The 27,360-nt window shown below is 44.8% G+C and overlaps 1 protein-coding gene across 1 annotated transcript; it reads right to left on the bottom strand.

Moving 5' to 3' along the window:
• Window positions 1-35: 35 nt before the first annotated feature.
• Window positions 36-27,360, bottom strand: LOC149353654 (nose resistant to fluoxetine protein 6-like). Its single transcript, XM_089575844.1, has 13 exons — window positions 26,952-27,360; window positions 15,426-15,634; window positions 15,132-15,255; window positions 14,243-14,330; window positions 13,182-13,291; window positions 11,263-11,442; window positions 10,306-10,402; window positions 9,982-10,077; window positions 6,719-6,887; window positions 5,124-5,206; window positions 4,337-4,459; window positions 2,727-3,171; window positions 36-401 (listed from the first exon to the last, which is right to left on the bottom strand). The coding sequence occupies exons 1-13, from the start codon at window positions 27,358-27,360 to the stop codon at window positions 36-38; spliced, it is 2,499 nt and encodes an 832-aa protein (XP_089431970.1).

Below are 27,360 nucleotides of genomic sequence, written 5' to 3'. Positions count from 1 at the left end.
GTCACGAATGATTTGTCCACAAAACATCAGTTTTTTCAAAACTTCACTGATATCACTGCGCCGTTGGCTGGTGTGTCTTCGTTGGAATCACTTTCGCAAGCGCCATTGGCGTAGCAATGGTGGCCGTCGTTGAAGTTGACTTTCGTGAAATCAGGAAACTCACTGACGTCCTTTTCTTTAGTGGGAGGGTCGACAGTCTTCTTCTTTCCTGCAGCCAAGGCTTGGATAGCCTTCACCTCTTGGGATGTACCTTTGCCCTGCATGACTTTCAATATGGTTTCTTTCGGCATCATCTTGTGGAATACCAAATTGTCGAGTGCTGCTACCGGACACTCGATGAGCAAGTACACGATGGAAGCAAGCGTGTAGGCTGTAATGGCAGTGGAGACATACATCTGGGCCTGCAAGAAAGGTTAAGCGCAAAACATTAGATTTTTTGCCCTCCGCCCCGTAACAACAACGTGGCAATTGTGGGGAGCAGAAATTTGTCTAGATATACTAGTTCATTCACTGAAGTATCAAAGCCTAAAATCCCACCGCGAATGCCGTTTAACCCTTTTGTCCTGACATTGCCCGTGCTTGCTATATACTGCGTAAGGAGGAATTTGCAAAAGATCACATTTAAGTACTGAAAAATTTGTTAAATTAAATTATCCACTGCATTGCCAGCCCTACTATTATTTAAGTTGCATTTGTTGTCACGATCTTAGCCATTCCAAGGTGACCGTGACGTTGTGAGCACGTTGCCGTGCGGCGAAGCAGTCACCGTTGCCACGCGCCAGTTCTGCTATTAAGGACATCGAGGAGGAATTACGTTATCGCTCACAAACTCATGCGAACAAATTAACTGACTCATCGACCGACATACGACTGTTGATCGCACCCCGGCCAATTGCGCATTGGACGGGGAAGTTTTCAACAGATTATACGCCAACGACGTTTGATTTCACACGTACCAGAATATCTCTATGACATCTCAAGTATTTACTCTATCATGTAATTTGCTATACTAGGTTACAACTCAACGACGCAGCGGTATTTGCCCCTCAAAGGAGGCCCTCATGCCAATGGCGGCGACCGATTCTTATGACGTCGCGGGTAATTCTCCAGCGTGAAATCGAAGGTGACTGGCAGGTGCCCCCGAGAAATTGGATTAACCACGACGTCACGACAATCATATCGATTTTTGTTATCATAATGTGTATAATCTTAACTATTTTGAACCATGTATGCCTTCACCACTTTCTGTACACGCGCCTCAGGGTTTAACAACAGCAAGTTTCGGAGACAAGATGTTTAGCGCATGCGCGGCGGCCCCGCTAGGTTCCCTTCCCGCACTTGAATAAAGCAGTTGTTGAAAGTTAGCGCTTGTCCCATCCACGTCTCCACTTTGTCCTTGTTTTTTTTTTTTGCGCTCTAACTTCCTCATCAATCACTGGACGCCATTGCCTTGAAGGCCTCATTTGAGATGAATTTGCCGCTGCGTTCTTGAGTTGTATCCGACTATGTGCCATGTGATAAAAAATGGCAGACGGTTACGCTTCTCGGTAATGGGATTTTTTAGCGCTGCTGCTGCGATATTTGAACCATAGGCGCACCAGATGAAACACGAAGTGCGGTGCCGAGGCGGCTGTGGGTTTCGGTTTCGGCAGCGAGCACACCGATCCGCTCCCGCTGAGCATCTCTTCAGCCGCTGCGTTTCGGAGAAGCCGCCGCAGATGGAGTACCACTCCGTCTTGCAGTACCCTCCTCCTCCGCTACACCACTCTCACATCCTTTCCTATATCCACCTCCTCCACTTTCCTCCTCGTGCTTTCTTCCCTGTCGTCGTGCTTTCATCCTCCGCTGAGCTCTTCGTTCGCTCTCTTGGCTATCGCCGTACTTTTATCCCCTGCTGCGCCCCTGGCTGGCTGCGGAGGTTACGACGCCGAAGCCGCCGCTAAACCTACGAACGGGCGCTTAAGAATTCCTCTCTAAAAGCATGATATTCGTTCAATAATGGCGGCAGCAGATATGGATCCGTCAAGATATGGAACTCGCTGGAATATGATCGCGGTATTTTTTTTTCTAAACATGGCAGAACTAGTAACAGCACGTCAATGAAGACGAACTACTCACAAGCACCGCTCGCTCCCCTGGATCACATTACTGTTAGAGCCCACTATGCACTCTGTACATAAATGGATATTGAATTGAGTTTTTATTCTCGTCATGTAAGCAGCATAAAAGGCAGTTACGGCTTTTGGTCGTGCTTCGGATCTTTCATGTGTTTGTGAAGCAGAGCAATATAGGAAACATCAAGCGACTCCATCGCCCTTTTGATGAACTGCTTACATATGACGTTACATGTCATTTTGGCCATGGCTTGAGTATACTGAGCCATGCCGCTGGCTAAGCCCTCGGGACCAAAAGTAGCAAGCCGAAGGCTTCTGTCGGAGTTTTTCCGGCCCGAAATAATGAAGTCAAGGGTGGTGTCACAAGTAACATTACAGAAGAGCATGAGGAATGCGAAGAGCCTCATTGAAAGCGCTACTCCAGTAAAGGAAGTTCGTGTAAACGTGCACAAAAGTTTGAGGGATATTGAGGCTTTGCGGCTCTGCTTCTGAAAGCCAAAAGAAGTCGAAATAATGTGTAGATTTTGGTGCCTTGTTCTGCATTCAACTTTTTTTGGTTACTACTTAAGCGCATTTATTGCTCGACCCATCGGAAAAGAAAAAGTTCCATACGTGTAGAAACGGGTGCTGGGTGACCCGCTCGCGGCTCAGTGCAGAGTTGCAAGCCATGAGGATGAGGTGAACGAGGTAGACAGAGAACGACAGCCTTCCCAGCGGGTAAAAGATGGGCCAGGCGAGAATCTTGTTGACGAAGCCGCCGCGTTTCGTAGCGCAGGCGTACATGACCCAAGCGACTCCCAGGGCCCAGGAGGCACGGTGCAGACCGGCGTAGATGGCCGATTCAAGCCGTTCCGGCTGGCGGCCCACGTTCCAGGTGCGGACACCCATCAGCGAGGCCAGAGCCACGGTGGCGGCCACCAACCACGCTGCACCCTGGAACAGCGAGGACATCCGGTGCCGCCGCACGGCGAGGCAGCCAAAGATGAGACCCACGAAAAGCGGCGGAACATGGGCGTGGGCCATGAGGTAGATGTCCAAATGCATGTCGATCAGTTTCCTGCGCATCGTAAGTCGGCACGCAGTTGAGTTTCCGCGGGTTGTTCGTCTGGAGCAAGCAAGCTCACGGGAACTAGAAACAAAGTGTTAGCGCTGATGTGAAACCGAGTGAGGCGGCCATTCGTTCACAATCGTGTGTATAATAGTGGACGCGCGTTCAGTAGACGATCAAGCTGCAGTGTATGCAAAGAGACGACTTAGACTTAATGCATTCCTGTAGGCTGGAACTAGTGCTGCTGCCTTGGCACTGGCAAAAAGTGTAGGATTACCATAAGAGCTCGCCTGGGCTCAGCGGATATTTGGAGCGTAAAGTAAATAGCGACACCTCTGTGTGTGGTGCGCTGAACTATAGCTCCGCATCTTTCGTATTTGCGCAAGACAGCGGTAAAGCGGTGTGTGGGAGCCTTGTAGGAGCAAAAAAAGATAAAAAGGAAAGGAAAAGCTTAGGCCGCGGAGGAAAAAAAAAGTTCGTTCCTTAGATTTCACGCAGATCACATGTCCTATACTGTTCAAGCTTATTCGCTGCATGCGCTCTCCCACGAACATCTGGCCTTTGCAGCTGTGATCATTGCTTCTACTCTTGCTCGACAACGAGAGAAGTTGAGCGCTGGTCATAAGGCTTCGTAAGGTACTTCTCTACACGTTTTACCCCTAATGTCAGCCACGCGATCCTCTGTGGCCTAGGCGTACTGTGTGTAGCAGCATTAAAAGTAAACGAATGCCGCTTCATGGCGGCTTGTTTTGCCCGGTAGGAGAAAGAAAAAAGAACGTTCTCAGGTGCATCGTTGAAACAAAGAAAGAAGCAGAACATGCAAAACGATGACGCACGGCCTACGATAGCACTACACATGTCGCAACCGGCGTACCGCTGTTGCCCCCAGCTCTTTAGCAACCCCGAGAAGGCAAGAAAACCTTCTACTGTATTCCATTATCCGTCTTGGAAGACAAAAATAAATTACAGTGTTGATGATAAGTGGTTAAGGGCATCTCGAGCGGCGTCGCACCGTAAAGAACGACGTGCCCGATGGTGATAGCTTCGCCTGATGCGGTAGATTCACTGAGGGGACAAAAATTATTACAGTGAAGGCAGTCAGTAACTGCACGTGTGAGACCAGGAAAATGGCGGCGAAGCGCATAAAATTCCCGGTGTGCGCTAGACAGCTCACCTGACGTCTGTGGTAGCGACGAGGTTGAATGGCAGGGAGTCCGTAACATAGACTTGGATCCCTGTTGCCAAGCAAGCAGCCGCTGCGATGATGCCCATCAGCCAAAGGGAAGCCTTTGGCCACCTGCATCGAGCATCAGACAGAAGGAGTGGGCGATAAGTTTCACTGACATTGGTCCATCCCTTCCCCCAACCGAACAGAGCCCGTCCTCTTCTGAAATAAATTTGTTTGTCATCGCCGATTCCCTTCGCGCTGCGTGAATTTAAACCCCTAAAATGAGATGAGGCGTCTAGATCGTTTGGATTAGTTCAGGCTGAAGGCAGAAAAGAACAAACACAACATAAACTTATGGTTTACGTGGGTTTAACGTCACTAAGCGACTCAAGCTATAATGGACGCCGTAGTGAAGGACTCTGGAAATTTCTACAACCGTGGGTTCTTTAACGTGCACTGACATCGCACAGTACACGGGCCTCTAGAATTTCGCCTCCATCGAATTCGCGTCTTTCGGGTCAGCAGCTGAGCGCCATAACCACGTAGCCACCGCGGCGGACCACAACATAAACTTATAGTAAGCACAATGTTGACCAGGCAGTGATGCGAAGGCACCGATGAAAAGTGTTCTCTCAAACGAAGGCTTTTTTTTCCTCCGCTAGACAATAGTCGCAGCAGTAACAGTAGCAGCAACAACAAAAAACAACTAAGTCACGATGAAAATGAAAACCGAAACGAATGAAAGATATAAAAAAATTCAAAGCAAATGAAGTGACAAGCTCGAAATTCATACCTGGGCGTTATGACAGCGAGGATCACTGTCGTAACGATCGCCAACTGGAAATCCACTGCGATGTACCAATAGTGCGGGAGGCACTGCGTCAAAACGGCAGTAAAGATTATTCGTAGTGTCCAAGGACAGTGATGGATGAGTGAGAGCAGTTACTAGGTTTTATCATTTTCGCCCTGCAAAATGCATTAAAGTCGCCAGAAACGCGTTCAGGAAGTGAAATAACTTTCCCAGACTGTTCGTCCTCTTCTGTGACGAACTGTTACCGATAACTCTCCCGTTCCTGTTCCCGTTTTCGCAAACCACTCCAGGACCACACTAAGCCTTAATTTCCTAATATGAGAGTAAACTTTCCTCTAGAACATTATTAAAAGAGTCAGGAAGTGCTTCTAAAGGCCCGGGGTATATTTCCATCCCTAAAAATATGGAATCCTTACGGTTAGTAATGGCAACAAAATAAAACTTAGGACATGCGAAGTTCTTGCGGTTACCAATGGGAGGTGATTTTAAACGAGGTTTTAAATCTGTTCGCATTGCTATCCGCCGAGCTTACATTTTTGCGGCTAAAAATCTCGTCCCATTGCTAACTGCATCGACTCTCATTGCCAACCGCAACTATTCTGCATTTTTTAGCGCTGGAAACCAAGTCCAGGGCTTCGGGATCGTATCGTTGCCCTATTAGGGAGGGTGCTAAAGGACCGTTTACTCCCCATTTGTGTAATTCGCGTTAATTCTGGATCATGACGGCCCACAATACACACATGAAACTGAGAGCGACATGCTTGTGCGGCAGATTATGATTCAGCTCCTCAGCCCTTCCCTCTTCCCGTTTTACATCCTCTATACCCTTTTCCCAGTGAAGAATAATTAACCGGAACACCCTTCTGGTTAACTTCCCTACCTACCCTCTTCCTCTCTCTCTTTTTTCTGCACCATCAATGGCAACACTTTCTCGAGAGTGGCCCACCTGTCGCTTATGGCTAAGGCGCAGCTTCGGACTGCAGGTAAGTGCGGGGGAGTTTTCAGTTAGGACATATTACGATAGCGACGCCAACGGAAGTGCTCCTTGCCCTAGATAAAGCACCTTGATATCGTTGTGAGAAACAGGCAGCACTGTCAGGTATCTCGTGTTCCTCCTAGCCGATAATTCTGCTGATAAACGTTCTTGCTAAAACAAATGCGTTTTAAAAATGCTATCTTGCCCTTGGCATCTGTGTGGAGGTGGCTTAACGGAGTAGTAATAATTTGGTCAATTGTAATAATAACAAGATGCTGGCGACTACTTCAAACTTTTTCATAAACGTCAGCTACGCAATTAAATGCTGATTTCAGTAACCTTCTTTCTTCAAAGCTGCTTGATCAGTTTTATAACTCAGGTGTTCCGCACATTTTTCCATAACATTATGTCTCCGTACGCGGTTCCTCCGGAATAGCTTCATAAAACTGGACTGTAATCCTTCGCAAGAAATTTTCAGGTGCGAAAGGTCTAAAGGTGCGAAAGGTGTAAAGGCCTTCAACGTAGGCGCCACCTCTAGCTGTTTTACTCCTGACCGCTGAGAGTTGTATGCGCAGTGCGAGGCAGTCGCTCCCGTCCTCACCACGTCCTTGAAGTCGTCGAGGAAGTTTTCAGTCATCGTCAAGATCTTCCACCAGTTCTTGTTACAGGGCCTTTCGAAAAAATGCCACCAGTCTCTCAAGGCTGGTCCGTCGACGATCGCCGGAATGAGATACATGAATCCCAGCAGCGTCATTAACGGCACGACGAACCTGCGAGCAGAGCATCCTTCGCGGTGAAGCAGAAAGTGCGACGCCTAGCATACAATCACAAGTGGCACACTTAGCAAGCGGGCATGAGCGGGACTGTTTTCCGTAAAAAAGAGCGGGTAGATCGATGAAACGCATGTACACATATTTTATGCTATAGGAGCCATAACCTGAAACCTCTGGCTTCTGCTGACGCGGCTTGCCGACTGATTCCAGGCGACTATTGTCGAAGTTATAACAGCAAAACAAGTGCCGCTGCTGGGGTTTCACCATGTCTGAGTTAATCGGTGCCTGAAATGTCAGGCTGTTCACACGTAAAAGTTTTTCGGAACCGCCATACGACCGATGGCTGGCCGTGGGCGCTTGCAAGTGGCAAAAGATTCAAGTTTCAAGCTGGTAAAATATTGTTTTGACTTGCAAACACCTTCGTTAGCTCAGCCCCTGACTAATTAACGCGCGTTATAGCGTATGAAACGTCACACGGTTTTAAAAAGGAAGAATACAGGTGACTGACAGCTGGCTGCTCATTGGAGCAAGCGTTTAAACTACGTCAGGGCACCTGCGAAGCCCTTCGAGGTCAGGAGTTCGCTGTTGTACTCGGCCATTCACTCGCCCACTTTGCACGTTGCGTGTGTTAAAGGTTGAAGAAAGAAAGCTGGCGCGATATTGCATGTGCCCGCGTGTAACGGTTTACAAGCCGCGCTGGTAGTGGGGAGCGTGAAAGACTCTACTGCCTGCTTTGATGAAAACGCCGTGTACATGTATATACGACAGAAGCCAACAGCCGCAGAAACCAAGGAGCATAGGGGATTTTTTTTTTAATTTGTGGTAGTGAACAATGCATTATACAAGTGAATATTTTATCGTTTAAAGATGATTGATAACAAAAAGCAGAAGAAAATACAAGCACATGACGCCGGTAGGAACCGAACCCACGGCCTCCGAATTACGCTTTCAGTGCTCTACCAACTGAGTTACGGAGACGGCTGTCAGATCTTTTGCTCTCGGAGGTATTTGAGTTTACGCGTTACTTAGCCTTGAGAGTGTTCACCAGGTTAGGTCACATGTATACTCAAATACGTGGAGACAGCCTCTTGCACCACGTGTACCCCATATTATACCGAAACACATGCCAGCTATGCAGGGCACACCAGACACTGTATCACACTAGATGGGCTTGCCAAAGCATGCAGGCCGCCCCGAAAATACCAAACCCTCAACCAGAGCAGTGGGAGGCCGTGTTGTCCAGCTCAAGCCTAGAGGACCAAGGACAGATGGTTCAGTGGGCGCAGCAAACAGCTAAGGCCGCAGGAGCCTCGTACTAAGGAACCCTCCCAGTTTGGGGGGCGCTGAGTTTACCGCCACCATATCAATTCACCAACGTAGTTTTCTGAAGGGTGCATCAGTGACAATGCTGTGTTAATTGAAAAAGGAATATATATATATATATATATATATATATATATATATATATATATATATATATATATATATATATATACGTCGCCATAAATACTCTCACTCCATCATTCGAGAATGTAAGGTTAGAATGTGCGTGAGTGCAGTGTACTCGGTTTCTTTCTACTTTACATGTGTATGAGCGACAAAAATTATCTTGAATCACACACGCGCATAGTTGTGTCTACAGGGTGAAGGTATTGCTAACAACAAGCGCCTTGCTAACAACAACAAAAATTCAACTAACGTGTTTTTTCCAGAAAATGTTCTTTTGTGAAAACAATACGGAACTGGCCGAGCAGACGAAAGGCTCGAACACTGCAACCCAATCTAAAACCACCCTTTTGCCACCTAAAAACATATTCATACCTGTTCATTAAAATAGTTTCAGGCTCCGCCACAATAGAGTGCATGAGGAATGCGAAGTTCGCTTCAGATAGTTTTCTAGCGGAGTGAGGAGGGATTCTCATGTTCACCGTAGCTCGTTGACTAATGGTATCCTCGACTGGTCGCTTTCTAGCGCTCTAGGGCTCTCTGGGAAGATCCTTAGCGTTCGGCTGCTCGATAGCGGACGCTAGTGTTGCATTTGACTGGCTCTTTCACGGCATCGACCCCCTCCAGCTGGGAGCGCTGTCACACCTGGGAACGGTAAGTCACTGTGGCCGAGATCACATGTGCATTTCCATGCAATCGCAACGCGGCGCGATGGATGATAGCGTTGTTGCAGGGCCGCAGTAAGCTGCGTGACAGTGTTTTCTAATTTTTTTTTTACTACAGCTATGGTAAAGCTTCAAGTCGACGAAGTTCACGACTATGCGCCATAATATCATTATTCGCGCTGCGCAGCAGAAATGATCTCAGCGCTGACGTCGATGACTGCAACAGCAGGGGTTGCAAATATGGAAAAGGTTTAGCACGCGGGCACATCTGCGGGGTCGCCTGGCCAATATTTTTGAAGATATGTCTTTGCGGTTGCAATTTTGTGCTTTGTTCTCATAATCGTGAGTTGAAAAAGCCCCGTTTTTTATGGCCTCATAGCCGCCTGCCGTACTACAACGTATTAGGTTGCGGATGTTCCTGACAGTCCCATTATTATCCTCGTGTGTTTATAATCTCCTCATTGCGCCCAGCAGTGAGCCGGCGACCCCCTGCCCCCCTCAAGCTGAACAGGAGGATTGTTAGCGTTACCTGAGCGCAGCCATTATCGCTTCAAAGGTACTCTATGCGGCTTTGTCTAACCTTAGAGTTGAACAAAATTCGTCCTGCGTCTGGGGCCTGAAAGCAATGCCACCACATCTTCTGACCTGCGTTCTGTCGGCTAAGATAATCGGGATGGCGAGCGGTTGAAAGAACAAGGTCAAATTTATCAGCATTTGGAAGCAGCCAAGAAGTTAGCTCAGTTCATTTTTTTTTTCATCACCGACAGTTCGAGGAAGCTGCATTGCTTTCTTCTAAAACTATTTGGTTACGCTCAGGTGGGGGTTAAGGGCAGTTATCTACTTCTTTAAAGTCTACCCACAGAGAGGATTCCTATAAATGCACTGAAACCCAGCTAGCTTTTTTTCGCGGACTTATTCCACGCGGAGACATTAGAGCAAGCATACTATGAGAACAAACATGCACCAGAGTGCACACTTACCTTATGTAACGCCTGAACAGCGCCACGAAGATGACCATTATCGGTGAAAGATTCACACGCGGGGCCTTGCTCACCAAGTAGCCCGAAAGGAAACCACTGAAAAGCCAATAAGTTTCATGAAACGTAAGACGTGTCATGCTCTGAAGGTGCTGTTCGCGAAGCGCTCGTATGACAAGGCACATTTGAGGACAAATATTTCAGACAATTTTTGTAATATTTTGCAAGACAACGAACTGAGGCAATACACTTTTCTAGGAAAAATAAAACTGCTGGTGAACAAAATGTTTATTGAAGCGCTGGAATATTTTATCTAAAGAGGCTCACGTGATCACGAGGAACGTCTCCACTGCCATGAACGAGTTTGACTGGACGGTGAAGAGGAAGTCCTCGCGAAGTCTTGTAAAGAATGCCACGAAATTTGCTAAGGAAAGAAAAATAAACGCAAAACAATATATTGAGCGTGATCCGCAAAATTCGCGCGCTAAATTCAAGGCAGCTGTTTCCAAAAGGCAATTAAGTTCTCAAAACAATTGTAGTCAAATGTTTGATCCGCGGCACTTTCCTCCATTTATTTGAAGACAGAACACCTGCACATGTGCTATAAACTATGCTAACTGAACGTGGTAATCGAGGGTTTGCGCGGTGAATTTTTCATAACAGTTACATGGCTCCTTCATTATTGTTTGCTGGCCTTTATTAGAGGAAGCAGCAATGCATTGTATGGCATGCTGAAATAACCTTTTCAAAGGGACTCTAGACAAATAGCTGAAGGTCTGTATCGGCGGGGTTACGCGTGTCTTTTACAAAGAGACCCCTCTCACCGAAAACGGAACTGTTATAAGCTAGAAAAACAAAAAAAAAATACTGGAGTCGCCATCACCGGCTGATTTCGCAGGTAAAATGCATGCGTAGACACGGATGTTTTGACGGGAATCACGGAGGCTATGCCTAAAACGGTAGCAGCCCGTCTCTATAGGTAAGGACTTCACGGGTGTGAATCGACTGGCGGGAAAATTTTCATAGCTAGTTTTCTACGCAATAAATGCGTCTTTAGCTGGTGGACAAATAAATGTCAGCATAGCCAGAAAGAGCGAAAGAGTCAATCCCTCATGAGAGCACTAATTTTATCCACAGTTGTCCACAGTTCCCTACTCTTTGGAGTAGGTGCTGCAAACAACTTCTTCTTTTCTTTCGCGAACACTCAGAAAGGAAGGGGGAAGTATGGAGGAATGTTTCACCACACGGTTTTTTTTCTTCCCCCTTTTCCCACGTCATACTCACAGTTGTTATAAGGGTCCCTAATCATGTGACTGTGTCCCAGAACGACCCATGTGGCGGAAAGTACTCGGATGCCGTGCACGAATCCCAGCTCGTTGGAGTAGTCGCCCCAGTTCGGCATTTGCACGAGCTTCTTGGCGGCTCTTCGCAGGGAGAACGCTCGAACCGCTCTCGACATGTATCCTGAGCATACGGCCGAGTAAAATGCATCCGATTAGCATATTAGCGAGTTTTTGCATGAACGTAAAAAACAAAAATTAAATAAGCGTATGCTTTAGGCCACTATGCTGGCCTCTGCGGCAGAAAACAGGGTAATTAAGAGTTCGTACGAACTGTTAGGGTGTCACTACTATTCTGTACAGCCGCAAAATTGATTAAAAGCGAGGTACAAAATGAGCAGTGCAATGACCGTCTGAGAATTTTGCGCGCATACAGAAGTACGCCTACTGGTTGTTCACTGAAATGCGCACTTTGCTAATCATTTATTGGCTGTTTGCTGCCCTTGCGCGAAAAAGAATGGGCTTTTCGAATTCGTGCTTCACCTCGATGTTTAGGGTCACGTGGGTGCACCGCGAAATGCCGCGGCTGTTTACTGCTCGTGGCGTGTTCTAGCTCGAAAGCAGCGCCATTAACGACAAGCAGTAACTACAGAAATATAGAACGAGTCACCAAATACGTTCAAAAAGACAAAAATGTCAGGGTTTTAACAGCTGACTTTGCAATGCACAATTCGCATTTTGGGAAGTTTGGTTTATTGAACAGATAGGAAAAGAGCAGGAAAGCGAAAAAAAAAAAATACTGAGCCGAGCAAAAAAAAAAACGTACAAAAGAGGGAGAGAACAGCGGCATTCTATAATTCATCAGGAAAACCACCTCGTACAACGCAGAAGGCATTTATAACTTTACTCACTTCCTTTTGTCTAAGTCAAACGGAGAGTCGAAGCCTCAAGGCAAGCCAAAGCCGGTACACTCTCAGACATGGACAACACGCCTTTGAGAAGCCTTTACATTTTTTTTTTCAGGAGGAACGCGTCACATTAGGGAAACAAATGGTGAACAAATTCAAGTTCAATCATTACAAAAATGCTGCAAGGTGACTGCACCGTACCGCAAGGGCTAAAATCAAACTCCAACAGCGGCCTCCAGAGCACCCTCGCCTTTTAAACAGCATAGTTTCGTTTTTTTTTTCTTTGTTACTATTTTTCAAGGAAGACGGCGATTCTCTGACATTTCCTGCGGTTTATCTTTGCAACTCAGCCACATATGCGTGTTTCAGCTCATCCTAGTTCTATGCCTTGTTAGGTCGTCTTAGTATTTTTTTTGCTTCGTTTTTATTTTGTGCCTTATTGAGCTCCTCTCGCGTTCCATATCTCAGAACGCATGGTTATTCCTAGCCGTAATTAATTAAGGGTGACCATTACTATTGTTTTTATTGTTATTGTTGCAAGTAATTCATTTCGCGAGTCTCAGAGGCCAGCCACTGATTTATCACAACGAAATATGGTGCTAAGAACTGCTCACAGAACGCGACTATTAACTGGTTGCCCGATATCTTTTATCCACCTGCGCGCCGCATACAAGGCTGTGCATTGGTGGTTGAAACATTAGTACCCTGGAAGGAGCCCCTCACAACGCGGTATGCTTTACTGTGAGGATGGGGTTTGCCATTCCAGTTTTATAAATTCATTGTTCTATTGAGCACGCATAATGGAGAAACTGGTAATGAAGTAGAGCATAACCTCTTTGGCGGAGGTTGTGCAGAATGAAGCTTTCGTAGCACAGACAGGACGTAGCGACGAGAGTACATGCGAGCGCTATGCGAGCGCTATTGGCTGCATATAGCAGACAATGGACGCGATATGCATTGGATATGATTTGGTCTCTTAGTACCTGTGTCAGGTTTTTTGAGACCTGTCACAAACCTGAAAAGCTCTTGGCTGAGTCCGTGTACTCGTCACCCCATAACATTGCTTTGTAGAAATCGTAAGCCGTGCCGAAGAGAATAAAGGACACCCACACACCAAATATGCTCCTAGAAACAAAAGGAAAAGGCGTTATTTACAAAGACTAAAATGTCCGGGGGAAGAAGTCCTCATTTTCAACATCGCTCAAACCACCCTAGCTAAGAAGGGGTCTAATACTTTATTTTTGCGATTCTGTTGTTTCACTGTCTGCCTTTCCTGCAGACACCTGAATTTTTCGTGATTTTTCTCGTCAGCTCCCAACGATGGGGCATAGATGCTTAAGATCTCAACAAGTCACTGATACATTAATGAAAGTAGCCCGCATAAAGTAATCCAAGGTTGTGCTTGCTGGTCATCGAATCAATACTAACTCACTCGATGAAGACGCAGCTGGGAAGTTATTTTACTTCTCTTATACTGCACGAATAATGCCTATGCGTTCACTTAGTCAAAAGTCGTGCTAACGAAGCTCCGGTTAAGTGGCTGTAATAACGGGATTAAGCTCTGCACGATGTTTGACATCACAGTACGCTCAAATGTGAAGAAGGCGCGTGCGCTATCGCAGTTCGCTTTGTTACTTTCACCTTGCTGGTGCAACTAGAAGTGCGAGAAATTGTGAAGACAGCTAAAAAGCACGCACGGAATAAACGAACACGGCACACGCAAGGCGTCACTTAGCCGCACGCGCGCCGCACTCCCTTCACTCGTTCGAACGTTTTTTTTAACTTTCTTCACAATTTCACTGCGAGTAATCAACAAGCCCAAGCATTCTGTAAGGACGCAGAGGTGGTAGATTTACGAAAACAAAAATCGCGTTAAAAAAACTCTGGTAAACGTGTTGCTGTTGGCCGGGACATTCTGCCACGGTGCCTATCGGCTAGTATACTTTCACTGCAGTACAGTAAAAAAAGCGCATTTTTACTGTGTTGACATGGCGTCACATTTACGTCATAAGTTTAAGATTATACAACAATGAGCGAAGTTGGGAGAGTAACGAGAGTGCTATTTTAGTTACTTACAAGATGAGCGTCTGACGTCGGTCCAGCTTTACTGGTTCGTCAATAGCGCACCACTTAGCTTTCAGCTGGAGATCAAAGTCTTTTGTCACTATAAGCACAGAAAAAAAAAGAAGGACACGGTGAGAAAACACTACAGGTATTCGACTGAAAATATTTATCGCCTTCAGCAATATTCACACCCAGAAAAATATTCGCCCCATAAATAAAGACTTCCTGCACTCCCTTAGACTACATGTCGTGCGAAAATCACCGACTCATGAAGTCAATGCGTGACCGCAAAAAAAAAAAAAAAAAAAACCTCGCAGCTTTTGGGGAACAACCTTCGCTCAATTTTTTTTTTCTTGCGTAGATAAGTCCTCTCGATCTTAATGGAGTTAGACAGGTTCGAGAGTTATTTTTTATTTACAGGCTTACATTCACCAGGCATTCTTTCTTATCGCATTAGTAGCTAAAAATAGGATCAATTTTGTTAACTGCAGTGAACTAAAATATTCTAGAGCAAACTGACTGCATTGCGAGAATATAAGTTTTTTATCGGTTAAGGCTCCACCCCTTTAATTATATGCGGCTATTTCAAAAAAAATGATTTTATTGATGGGCATGCCGTGTTCACAAATTCAGACGTTTCCATTTTCAGAAAGGAAAATAATTTGGAAAGGCATGCTTCTATCTCAAAATTTAGAAATAGGTTGGAGCCAGTTCTGAAAAGTGCACCAAAAATTTTTAGCCCCTCTCACATATTTTTGGCACATGGCATCAATTCTCTGATGGGTGGGCCCTATTCATGTATTGTATTTCGCCTTCCAACCTATAAAACCATCTGTTTTGCACCAACGCACTGTATCTGAAGAGGCTACTCGCAGTTGTTACGTGAAAAATCGGCGCTTACAGTGATCCATAATGACTTGCAAGTCTTCTGGTTCACACGGAGAGGGCACACAGACTCCAAACTTATACAGCTGGGCAACGCTAGTAAAACCTTTGTCCGTCATGCGTGTCAGGTTGCCGGCACTCTGAAAACAAGAACAATCCGAAATGTTCATTAAACGTCTCCACCATCACCGCGAGTGCGCACGCAGAATCCAGGTTTCTTGTGCATGCAAAATAAATGTGTCAACAGAGTGAAAGAAGATAATTCAACTAAAAAAAAATACGAACGAAAAAGAGGCAAGCAACGGCTGACCTCAAATCCCAGGTGCTTGGCGAACTTTTTGACGATTCTTGTTAAACTGGGCGTCATTCCCGAGGGGTTGTAGCCGAGATGGACCATGCAGTACTTGCCCTGGAAGAGGCCCTCGTCGTGCCTCACTGCCAAACACTGGTCGTAGGCGCCGTAACCGGACAGGCGCCCCTGCATCATGCCCGCAGGAGGTCGCCCCATCGCGTCCATCACTGCGCAACAGGCACATGGCCGATGAACTTCCGCGCCGTGAAGGCAATGAAAAAAGCGACATCAACAGAGACTGCTCCTCCCGTTTCATGGAATGTTTCTCTGGGGGCGCCGTTTTTGATCTCCCCTAACTGCGACAGAGGCTGTGTAGGCAGCAGGAATTTAAATGTACTCTAATGTTTGAAACTTAACTAGCAGCGAATGCGGTTAATTCCAGACGGTTTCTTTTCTGGAGGAAAGTATCACTTCGCCATTAGGTGAGCACTCGGTTAAACGAATGACATATGCATGTTGTTTCTTTCTTTCTCTCTTTCTATCTTTCATTATTTCTTTCTGTATTTATTTATTTCTATCTCCCTTTCTTTCGCTCTCTGTGTTTTTTTCATATTCTCTTTCATTCTTTCTCTCTCTTTATTTCTTTCATTCTTTCTTTCCTTCTTTCTATCTTTTACACGATCTGTTGGAAGATCTCTGAGCACCAGACTCTCGCCCAGGTGAGCTTCCTCTCCTCTTCAGCTTCCGAATGCAGCAAAAGTATTGGTTGCTTTTATGTAATAACATGCATGCAGTGAAAAACCACTTGTATACGGGCACTTAAATTTACAAAAGAACACTTGCATACAAATATACCGCGCTTGTCAGCCAAGCCCACCGCTAATTTAAAAACAGGATTTTGAGGTATAATGACAGATTTTGCGGCAAAGTTACAGCAGTGGTAGCCGACGTCAGAAATAGGTTGAATCATGTTAACTAGCAAACGCCCAAAAGGACCCTTAGAGTAAAGAAAAAGAACTCTATTAGCTATCTTTATAACTATACCTTATACATATACATTATAGGAGCAATATAAAGGCAACCTAACTCATCTGTTTCTGTGTTAGAGGAGCTGGAGAAATACGTGAAAATATTACAACCAATGACCAAATAATACCTTCAGGGAATCTTAATTTGCCCAATATACACTGGCCGAATTCCTAGCTCATAAAACACGATTTTGCTGGTGAAGCAATTCTAAACATTTCATTTTCATACGTCTTGCTACAAATAGTTGAAGATTTTACTATAATTCAGGGATCTTCTAAATAAGTTTTGAACTTGTTTTCTGTCAGCGGATAGCGATATCACTATTTAGAATTTTGATAGCTCAGTTGCGCAAAATTTTTACCATCCCGCGCACCATTAGAAAATTGAGTAGCTATGTAGCGCACAGAGGGCCTCCAGAAGTACACGGCTCTTGGCGGCGCACGTAGCACGTAGCTTCCTATGTCCCGCTCGGATTGGTGGGCTGCAGAAGCGAACAGCCCCAGCAGGACGGAAACGGTAAAGTGACAAATGCGCCACCAGGAGACGCGTATTTGTGGGCGTACCTGCGCGTGCCCATCAGTTCACATATGCACAACCTTTGTGAAACACATTTCATGATATGTACCATCAACGGTACATGTGCCATTATATACCAGGTGTCCCAGCTAAATGCAACCAAGCTTTTGAAAAACATGGGGTGTCCTAGCCGTCTCAAACCAAATGAGGGTTGTTTAGAGTCGCGTGACCTAGTCTGCAGTATTTTTTTCGTTCTTCAAGGTTGACTAATCAGTTAAGCTTAATTAACAAACTTTTTAATTATTGACTTGAGGAGCAAAGTGTCAATGGAAAAGTTGTAGATCGCTTTGAGAAACAGCTTACTGAGACATTTGCAGCGAAGTAATATTTACCTAAAGTAGTTTTTTTACCGGCCTATAACCATAACCCGCACAATAAGGAAAAGCTTTCACATGACAACTGTGCCACTTCAACGTCGCAAGACGCGCCTTAAAGAATAAAATCAATTTTTTCTGAAGTCCTCTCCTCGATGAGACTTTGGGTGCACATTGGGACAGAGAAGTGAGCGAGCAGCTGGTCACGTGACAACTTTCTTTTAAGGCCAATAAATGAAGCTACGTAAATCGTAACTTGACGGAAACCGCACTACTAGCGGTTTTTCGAGGTGGTCTAAAACTTCTGTATTGACACTTTCTTCCTCAGGTTAATAATTAAAACGTTAGCTAATTAAACTTAACTGATTAATTAACCTTGAAGAAAGAAAAAATGCTCAAGACTAGGCCACGCGACTATGAACAACCCTGAGGTGGTTTCACTGGACTAGGACACTTGGCCTTTTTAAAAAGTTTGGTTACATTTAGCTGGGACACCCGGTATATATATATATATATATATATATATATATATATATATATATATATTTCACATACTGTCAATCCCATTGGGATTTTTACAGGATGGGCATATAGTAAGAAGGTACAAAGCGAATACAAATGGAATGGTATACATTAAAAGCACTGTTATTTTCAAGTAATTACATGAGTATGGGAAAAAAACACAGATAACAGAAAATAAAACACATAACGAGAGAATATTTTTCACAGAAAAGGGTGCAATTTTATACATTGTAAGTAATATGTTCATAAAGATGCTGTTACATGCAGTGATACGAGTGGTCTGTTGTACTTGAATAATTATGATTTAATTATCTATTTAATTATCGCTCAACTGTTCTTCTACCAAAGTTACAAATTTCTGCAAAGATGTATTAGTAGTAATAGAGGGGTTCAAACTATTCCATTCTTTTATGGCAAGCGGGAAAAATGAATATCTGAAACAGTCGGTTCGGAATGCGTACTCTTTAAGGGTTAATGGGTGCTTATGCCGGGATGGTCTGGATTCATCTACAGATATATATAACGAAGTATCTATGTTTAATGTGTTATGAACTAATTGGAACAATAATTTTAGTCGTGCTAGTCTGGCGCGTTTCTGTAAAGTAAGAATACATGCTTGATTTAGTAGTTGGGATGGTGAATCACTGCTCCTGTATTTGTTAAAGATAAATCTAATTGCCTTTCTCTGCACTCCTTCTAGTTTGTTAATGAGTTGTTTTGTGTAGGGAAACCAAATCGTATTTCCATATTCGATAACTGATCGTATAAATGTGTTATATGCTAACAGTCTGGTCTCCGGTGGCGCTTCTCGAAGCCGTCTTCTAAGGAAGAACAATCGTTTTAAAGCAGATGATACTATGCTGTTAATATGTGATTCCCACCTTAGATCATGTGAAATGATTAATCCAAGGTATTTGTGTTCGTAAACTCGGGTGAGCGGTATGTTATTGATGCTGTACACATACTCGGACCTTTGTTTTTTACGGGTTACAGATAAGAAGGCTGTTTTTTTAATGTTCAGTTCCATTTGCCATTTGTGACACCATATTACCACTTCTTGAAGGGCGCTGTTAAAATCATCGTGGTCATTTATAGAGTTAATTTCGTTGTAAAGGATGCAGTCATCGCCAAAAAGTTTAATTTTAACATGTATGTTAGAGGGCAGATCATTAATGAAGATGAGAAATAAAAGTGGAGCAAGGACGCACCCTTGGGGTACTCCCGACGTAACGAGCGCAATAGAAGAAATATCATTGTTAACTACAACATACTGAGATCGGTTAGTTAAGTAGTCCTCGATCCAGTCGATAATAGGGCCGTCACCTAAAGTTGATGTAAGTTTGCTAATTAGTTTTTTATGGCTTACTCTGTCAAATGCCTTAGAGAAATCAAGTGCAATCAAGTCAACTTGCTTTTGGTTATCAATGCTCTGGAATAAATCATGTGTTAGTTCGAGTAATTGGGTGATAGTTGAAAGTCCCCTTCGAAATCCATGTTGAACAGGCGATAAAATGTTATGTTGCTCAACATAACTGGTGATATGCTTTAGTATAATGTGTTCCAATAATTTTCCTACCGTGCACGTTAGTGATATTGGTCTGTAATTTGAAACGTCATCTTTGCCTCCTGTTTTGTGTATAGGAATAACTTTCGCGATTTTCCATTCATTAGCTAGACTACAGGTTGATAAAGATTTATTGAACATTAAATGTAAATATTTCGCGTTGACGTCGGCATATCTTTGCAAAAAAGTGTTTGGAATATTATCAGGACCATTTGCTTTTTTTGTATCTATTGATAAAAGTAGGTTCAGAACGCCTGTCTCGGTTATTGTTGGCATGTCTAGCGGTGTTTGATTGCGGTGAATACTCTCCGGTGTGCGGCCATCGTCATCTGTGAACACAGATTGGAAGTATGTATTTAAGGAATTTGCGAAGTTTTGATTTTGTCCTTGGCAACTGAAGGTGTCTTTTTGTGTTTTGGGGCTGAGGTATTTCCAAAATTTTCCAGGGGAGTGTTTTAAAAAATTAGGAAGCGTAACTGAGAAGTAGTTTGTTTTCGCTGCCATAATTTTTGCTTTCATTTCACGGATGGCGTTCGTGAGCTTATGTTTTACCTGATAGTCATTTTTTGATTTTAGTGATTTCCTTAGTCGTTTTACTTTGCGTTTCCCATGAATGATATCACGTGTTATCCAGGGATTACGTGTATTTGTTCGTTTGGTCTTCAATGGTACAAAGTTTTTGATGCAGTGCGATACAATGGCCTTGAAGCTTTCCCACAGCGTATCTATATTTGTACCTTGATAACTAGCGAGTTCTTCAAATGATTCGTACTCCGAAATTAGGTAATTAAGTATGCTTGAATCATCAGCGTTTGTGAAGTCTGGGTAAGTAGTTTTCGAGATAGTACGAGCTGCTGTTGCTTGAATGGGTGTGGTGCACAATGTTAGCTTATGATCTGATATGCCATCGAGGACTGCTACGTTGGTTTGATCGATCGCGAAGTGATTGCTGAGGAAGATGAGGTCAAGAATGTTAGATGCACTACCTTGAACACGTGTGGGCTCGTTGATAACTTGGAACAGGTCAAAACTAAGCATAATATCAAAAAGGGTTTCAGAACACGGGGAGCGATACGACATGCTTTGCCAATCTATATCTGGTAGGTTGAAGTCCCCAAGAAGGATCAGTCTGGATTTTTGAACATGTTGATGCATATATTCATATAGTGAGACCAATGCAGGCTGATCTGCCGAAGGACTGTGGTAAACACAACCTACAGTGACAGTGTTCGTTCCAAATATCAACTTACAAAAGAGTGCCTCGGCACCCTCAACTTCTGGTAACATTGCGAAGGGAATTTTTTGTTTATTAGTATAGCCACACCTCCTCCACGTGTTAACCTGTCTTTTCGGACGATAGCATAGTTTGATGGGGCAATTTCTTTGTCATTGATATCGTTAGTAAGCCAAGTTTCTGTGATCGCTATGAAGTCAGGTTCGAGGCCGATAAGAAGAGATTCTAGTGACTCAAGTTTATTAAGAATACTTCGCGCATTTATATTTGCAAAAGTTATCTGTTTCGTTTTGTGGGATGACGGGGGCGTAGGTTTGGTGCTTTGCCATGTTCGTTTTTTTGGCTAGTACTCGCGTTTGTCTCGGGACACGAGTTAGTTGTCGCGTTTGTCTGTGCTTTTACGGGTACTCGGCAATTGTTTTCTTCATCCCAGTGGAACATTTCACCGTTTATGCGTATTTTATCGAACACTAGTGCAACCTTTGCCCCGGAATCTTTCATTGCTTTCGCACTAGTCCACAACTTTTTCCTTACGTCACGTACTCGGGCTGAGAAATCTTCACTGATCGCATATTCACTACCTTTGAGTTTACTACAGTTTTTTAGCACAAGTGTCTTTTCGCGATAGTCAAGAAGTTTTAGTATTACAGGCCTGGTTTTTTCAGCTGAAGGCTTTCCCAACCTATGTATGCGTTCAATGGCTACAGGTTGAATTTTAAGGATATCCTTAGCAATGTCTTCATTAAAAATCTGTTCTAAGGACTCACTGTTTTCATCAGGATCTTCTGTAATGCCGTATACTAAAAGGTTACTCCGCCTCGATCGGTTTTCCAAGTCATCAAGCTTTAGTTCCAGCGAGGCAACGACTTTTTGCATGCTGGCGACCTGGTCTATGCAGTCCAATATTTTTCTGTCAAGGGCAGCCACGTTTTCCAATTTAGCTTCAATTGATGCTAGTCGTTCCTCTTTGATGCTTTTTATGTCTCCGGCAATTGCCTCTAGCTGCTTGGAAATATATATATATATATATATATATATATATATATATATATATATATATATATATATATATATATATATTACGCTGTCCAGGCTAAGTTTAGCCAAAGGTTAAAAAAAGATATTTGGGGTAGGCTAGGGAAACCACTTACATACACCTACTAACCGGCTTGCGCATCATAGACAATTTTTTGTTTTGCAATTAATTAATTAGCAAGTAATATAATCTTCCTAATGCTTAAATATTGACTTTAGACATCAGATGTGAATAGCAAAGTTGGAGAGGACCTTCAGAAACCTCCATTCCATTTACTTGCGATAAGGAAAGCCTCACGTGTATCGTTTTTCCGAGCTCCAAGGAAAGCCCACGAAATACAAAAAAAAAGTCACGTGACTAGCGCATTCGCGCGGCATGATTGTGCTGCTCTCAATCCTGGCTTGAGTGAACGATATCAGCTGCTGGTACGGCGCAACAACCCCAATGCTTCGGCAGGCCGATATGTCGAAGGTGGTTGCGACGCCCGCGCGAGCCAGTTCGCAAGCGTGACGGTGCAACCACCATCGACATTTCGGCCTGCATATATACAGGGTGTCCCTAGCTAACTTGGACCAAGATTTTAAAGAAAACTAAGCGTTCTTAAGAAAACCCGCGTGGATGTTGTTAGGGTTTATCTAAAGTTACAGTACCATTTTTCTCGCTCCTTCTATTTGAATTTTTAGTCGAGATAAATTAACTTTTTAATTATAGATTGAAACGTTCAGGCGTCAATAGGAAAGTTGTGGAGCTGCACAAATATTGTCCAACCCAGGTACTTCCAACGCGGTAGACTTAGCGTGCCAGTTTTTATTCAGCAAAAGGGAAAGCCCGCGGAGTTTTAAAAATACTCTCCGTGCGCCCGAAAGCGCCGCGATTACAGCGCTCTCATCCCTGATTTGTAAAAAACATCGTTCGCTTCGCGCCTTTCGGGCTGCCCAAGACAGAGCTTCGCGTTGCGCTTGGTTCCAAGATAAGCGCCTGAAGGTACAGGCGGCAGTTGAAAGCACGGCTCCCGTTTCTGCGGCGATAATTGCACTCTCACGTTAGCAGAATGCATGCGGAGGAACGATGACACTCATGAGTTCGAATTTGGGAACAAGACCCCAACAAGCAAAGACACATTTAAAAAGCCTGATAACGTCGTGTGAATTACGCTGAAAAACAGGAGCCGCGCTTTCATTGAATTGCCGCCCGAACCCACTTACGCTTATCTTGGAACCAAGCACAACGTGAAGCCCCGTCTTGAGCAGCACAAAAGGTGCGAAGCGAGTGATGATTTTTACAAAGCACGGATGAGAGCGCTGTAATCTCGGCGCATCCGGGCGCATGGAGCACGCTGTCACGTGGTATTTTTGCAACTCCGGTGCTTTCGTTTTTCCCGAATAGAAGCGGCCACGCTAAGCCTAGTAGACCTCGTTGGAAGTGCCTATTACGTCACTGTCCCTCAGTAGAAATGCGGCTAGCGGTAGCATTCCCTTTTGTACATTTTTCGGTTAATGACTTCACTGTTTTGCGCGCTTCATGCGAAATTCCACCACTATATTTTGCGCTTATTTTGTCAAGAAGTTTTTCAGTAGCCCGTCTTTGAGGTGTAGTTAGGTGCCGGTTCCTTCCCTATTTGTTTTTTTTACTTCAAGCATCATTCACATTCGAGAAATATGCCCCATGGTTTACAGATTGGTTTCTGATATTTCAAGCAGTCGCCCAGCATAAGTCTACCTTCTGACCACTTGCTCCTTTTAGACCTATTCACTGCGCTTCACGGGAACCATATTACACCTTTAGTATTCTGAACCGGTTTCTAGCCGAGTACTGCAGACCCACGAGTGAGCGCTTTTTTGTGCTTGTTCATTCGTGCCGCGTCTCAGCGTTGTTCTAGCGGCAGTCTACTTCTCGTTTCTGTTCGCGTTTATTTTCTTTTTTTCACTTGTGGTGCAGTGTGCGAATATGACGAAGAGGAAATTTCTTTTTCTTCCACTAATTTTGTTTCAATTGTCTGTACAGGCAAATTATTAATGCTAAATACGTGCAGTAGGAAGAGAAGTTTAGTCATATTTCCTGAATGACGCATTTTTTTTTTTGCATGCATGGGCATTGCGATGTGTGTAGGATGATTTTAGGGCGTGTTGAAGCCATTTTGATGCTTTGAAGCAGAATGTAGCAAGTGTGAGGCATTAGCGCATAAATAGGTTCGTGATAACCTTTTGTCTGGGGTAGATCTTTACATTGCGTTTCGTTTCAACTCAGATTGCTAGGCGCTGAATTCATTGGAGAGCAGCCAGGAGTGAATGAAGGAGGAAGAAAAGGGGAGATTATCGAGAGAGACAGTTTTGTGCTCCGCACACTTGAAAGCACTCAGCTTGAAAGCGGAGTGAAAAACTGAATGGCGATTAAGCAGCTGTTAATAAGAAAAATCAGCGCTGTATTCCATGCCATAAGGATTACGCGCAAAAATAATATCCAGGCCGCGCCGAGTCCCCACCCCCTTCCCTCGGGACCTATCGACTGCACGGACGTGAACTGGCAATGAACGCAAACGTGCCTTTTCTGGGAACATACGCTCGGCTTGTTTAGGAAAGTTAGTGTGAGGCACAAGGCACAGGCTGTGGGCAAGGGGTGGTCATGTGATCGCGCCCCCATGAGGTGGCAGCCCGTGCAGGGAGCCTCACCCACCTCCCCTCTCGCTCTTCGCGCGTACTTTGTGACCACTGTCTCTACCTCTCTGTAAATCTCTCCTGCATATTCTTCCAACCAGTTCAAAGTTTGAAACTGTAACGCATTCGCTGCCGCTCATTCCGACACTGCCGTAAACTGAGAGGTTGCTCATGATATTTAACGTGCACGCTCTCAGTTCATGGCACAACTCAACTGGAACGGAGCTCCTTCAGGTACTGGAACATAAGGGTACCTGGCTTTTTCAATGTTTGCACCAATTGCCTATGAATTTAGCAGGCATTATTTTGTCTTCTGTAAGTTCTTGCCAATGTCCCGTGTCTTTTATTAAAGTAATGTAGAAAATCTGAGGTGGTCATCAAATGTGCTGCGAATTTCAAAGCTCGCTGGGCTCCTAAGACAGCCTCATTAATTCTTAAGATTCTGTTGCAGACCGAACGTGCAAAGTCGAATGGGATGGCACTGAACTGGCGCTCTTAGTCCCAATGCAGTCATTGGGTTTGGCTTGTATTTTATGTCTGGCTGAACTGAACTGAACGGCGCTACCCGATGGCTCGGCACGAAATTCTCTTTAAAATCTATTGTCACGAATGAAACGGGGCCAGCCAAACTAAAAATCGTTGAAATGACGCCAGAACGCCCGGGTAACACCATGATGATTGTTTGCCATCTGATCCTAAAGTGTGCGATCTCACGGACGCGTACCGTCTTTGCCAAAAGTAACCGAGCAACAGTGGTTTGTTTTCGGGCCGTGTAGCGAGGCCTCTATGGCAGTCCTTAAGCCCTGAATCTGTGTAAAAAAGGGTGTAATCTTCTCCTCACGTTTTGACGCATTGTAGTCTTTTCAGTGGCCGTATAGGCTTCGTTATACGGTCGAGAAACAAAAACCTGTTGCTTGGTTACTTTTGGCAAACGGGGTACCTCGCGGTGAGGACGCTGGCATCGCTTCTCGGCGGTATCACGAAATGGCATTTCAGGAGTTTTTTTCTTTCCTTCCGATCTGATTCGAGGGCACGTACTAACGGGGACAAAAGTCTCCAGCACACATGGGCGGCGACTGCAGCCGATAGCTTTATAAATAACCAGTGCCTCAAGGCTTAATTGCTGGGACTCATTTTGCGGTGTCGTGCGCTAGTGAAATGCGGTCATCGTTGGCAATACTCGCAACTATGCGCCTACACAGGTTTTCGCTTGTCGTGGGGACTTTTATACCCGATAGGACATCACATCAGGGTCTTTCCGTCGGGGATGATTGGGCGCTGGCCCGTTCAAAACAACGTTCTCTAAGTTCTACATCCGCGTTACTTTAGGGCGGGCCGTCAAAGGTTAATAATCTCATCTCGGCGGGACAAATGTTATAGAGGCTGCTCGAAAGAAAACCCATCTTCGCCTTCGTCGCCCGTCTTCCGTAATACATCGTCTTCGCTTGGGTGCAGCCCGTTGGTCGCCACGCGATCGCAGACGAGAATTGAGACAACTCCGGCATGACCTCCCAAAACCCTGTTCAACCATCCACTATAATCTAGCTTCGAAAACCTGAAAATTAAATTGCTTTATTCATTTAAAATCCTCCCTGGGTACATCAAGTAGATTTCGCTACTTAAATAATGTGCAGTTGTTTCTTATTTTTGGCTAAAATCGCTGGTATTCTTCCTGACGGCGTCTAATAGCTTTGACAGCGACAGTTGTATATGAAAAATTCGCCAGATTCGCGGCGTCATCGCCGGCGTCGGCCACATGCTCCCTTCTCAGTGCTCTCTGCTCTCATCTCTTTGCCTACCTCACCTGTTTCCTTTGGTGCGCCTGCATCGCTATACCCTGCATCGCTACACCACCACTCCATACCCTATAACTGGTTATTGCAACCGGGTTCTCTAAAGCCTCAGCAAAAGGCATCCACTACATCTCATTCTTGGTGCTAATGCGAATGTAGCTGTATAAACGCTACAGGCCAATTAGACTTACTAAAGAGTGCGACTGAGATCGACATTTAGAATCGTACTCCTTCAGCTGTCGTTTAAATTCGCGTTTGCACAAGGGTGAACATCCAGCGAATCCTTCCTTCCGTATTCTTGATGAGTAAACTGTCAATGGCGTTATACAAACTATTCCCGCGAGTGCTACCGGCACGGTCATATTGATCAAAGTGCACACGCCACCTTCGTGACTATTCTCCACAACGTGACTCTTAAAATTGCGCTACTTTTTACTGATAACTTCTTGCACAATTTGCCAATTTTTCAACTGTTCAAGAAAGCGAAATCAAACAGAATGCGTACATTTATCCTTTATAGCGTGTTATCCGCAGCGAACTCTTTTGTGTGCTAGCAGGACAAAAGGACACCCAGGCAACGTCTCTCCTGATCTTCTGTAGGTGATAGACTTTTGACAGTCGCGTATTTTAGAGTTGCAACTAACTGCGTGCAATCTCAGTCACTCGCAGTTAGTCAGCAAGCTCGGGGTAGCCCTCGTATACCCCTTTCAAATGTAATGTGTACAAATCAAGCATCCAACTGCGAGTGAAAAAGTCACTTGCAATTGGTTGCGTTTCCCCGTACTGTACAACGGGCTCTCATCTGAGCGTCAAAACACTCACTCTGCACGGCCCAGATGTCTAACTTGCGCAGACCCGTGCCGATCTTCATGAGGGACCCGATGCAGCTCGGTGAGAGGTTCGGGTCGTAGATGAGATCGCTAACAACAGGGTAGAATTCACGCGTCACAATGCGCGTCATCTTCTCCGAGAGTTCCCTGAAGGCCTCTTGAACACGGTCCGGCTTGGCAGTTGTGGTCGAGGTCGTTGTCGTGGTCGTAGTCGTCGTGGTCTTCGTTGTTGTAGTCGTCAACATTGATTCTGTCGAAGTTGTGCTAGTGGTGGTGTTCATCATGCTCATTACAGTCCCCGCTGTGTATTCGCCCTGTTGCGCCCGGCTGTCGAGGCATTGCGACGCAATCACTGCAACCAGGAGGAGCAAGCCACGCGTTGGCGGCTTCGTAGAAGCCAT

The sequence above is a fragment of the Amblyomma mixtum genome, chromosome 3 (genome assembly GCF_055824585.1).
Source record: "Amblyomma mixtum isolate Tamu chromosome 3, ASM5582458v1, whole genome shotgun sequence".
Classification (NCBI taxonomy): Eukaryota; Metazoa; Arthropoda; class Arachnida; order Ixodida; family Ixodidae; genus Amblyomma; species Amblyomma mixtum.
The sequence above is the reverse complement of the archived record's forward strand: the minus strand, read 5'-3'. Positions and strand labels throughout refer to the sequence as shown.

Excerpts from the sequence above, each read along its gene's own strand:
- LOC149353654 (XM_089575844.1), bottom strand. The coding sequence starts at position 27,360 with ATGGCTTCTACGAAGCCGCCAACGCGTGGCTTGCTCCTCCTGGTTGCA. Across the intron at positions 10,403-11,262 it reads TAGGGACCCTTATAACAACT|CAAATTTCGTGGCATTCTTT; the intron begins GTGAGTATGACG and ends TTCTTTCCTTAG. Across the intron at positions 3,172-4,336 it reads GTCGCTACCACAGACGTCAG|GAAACTGATCGACATGCATT; the intron begins GTGAGCTGTCTA and ends TACGATGCGCAG.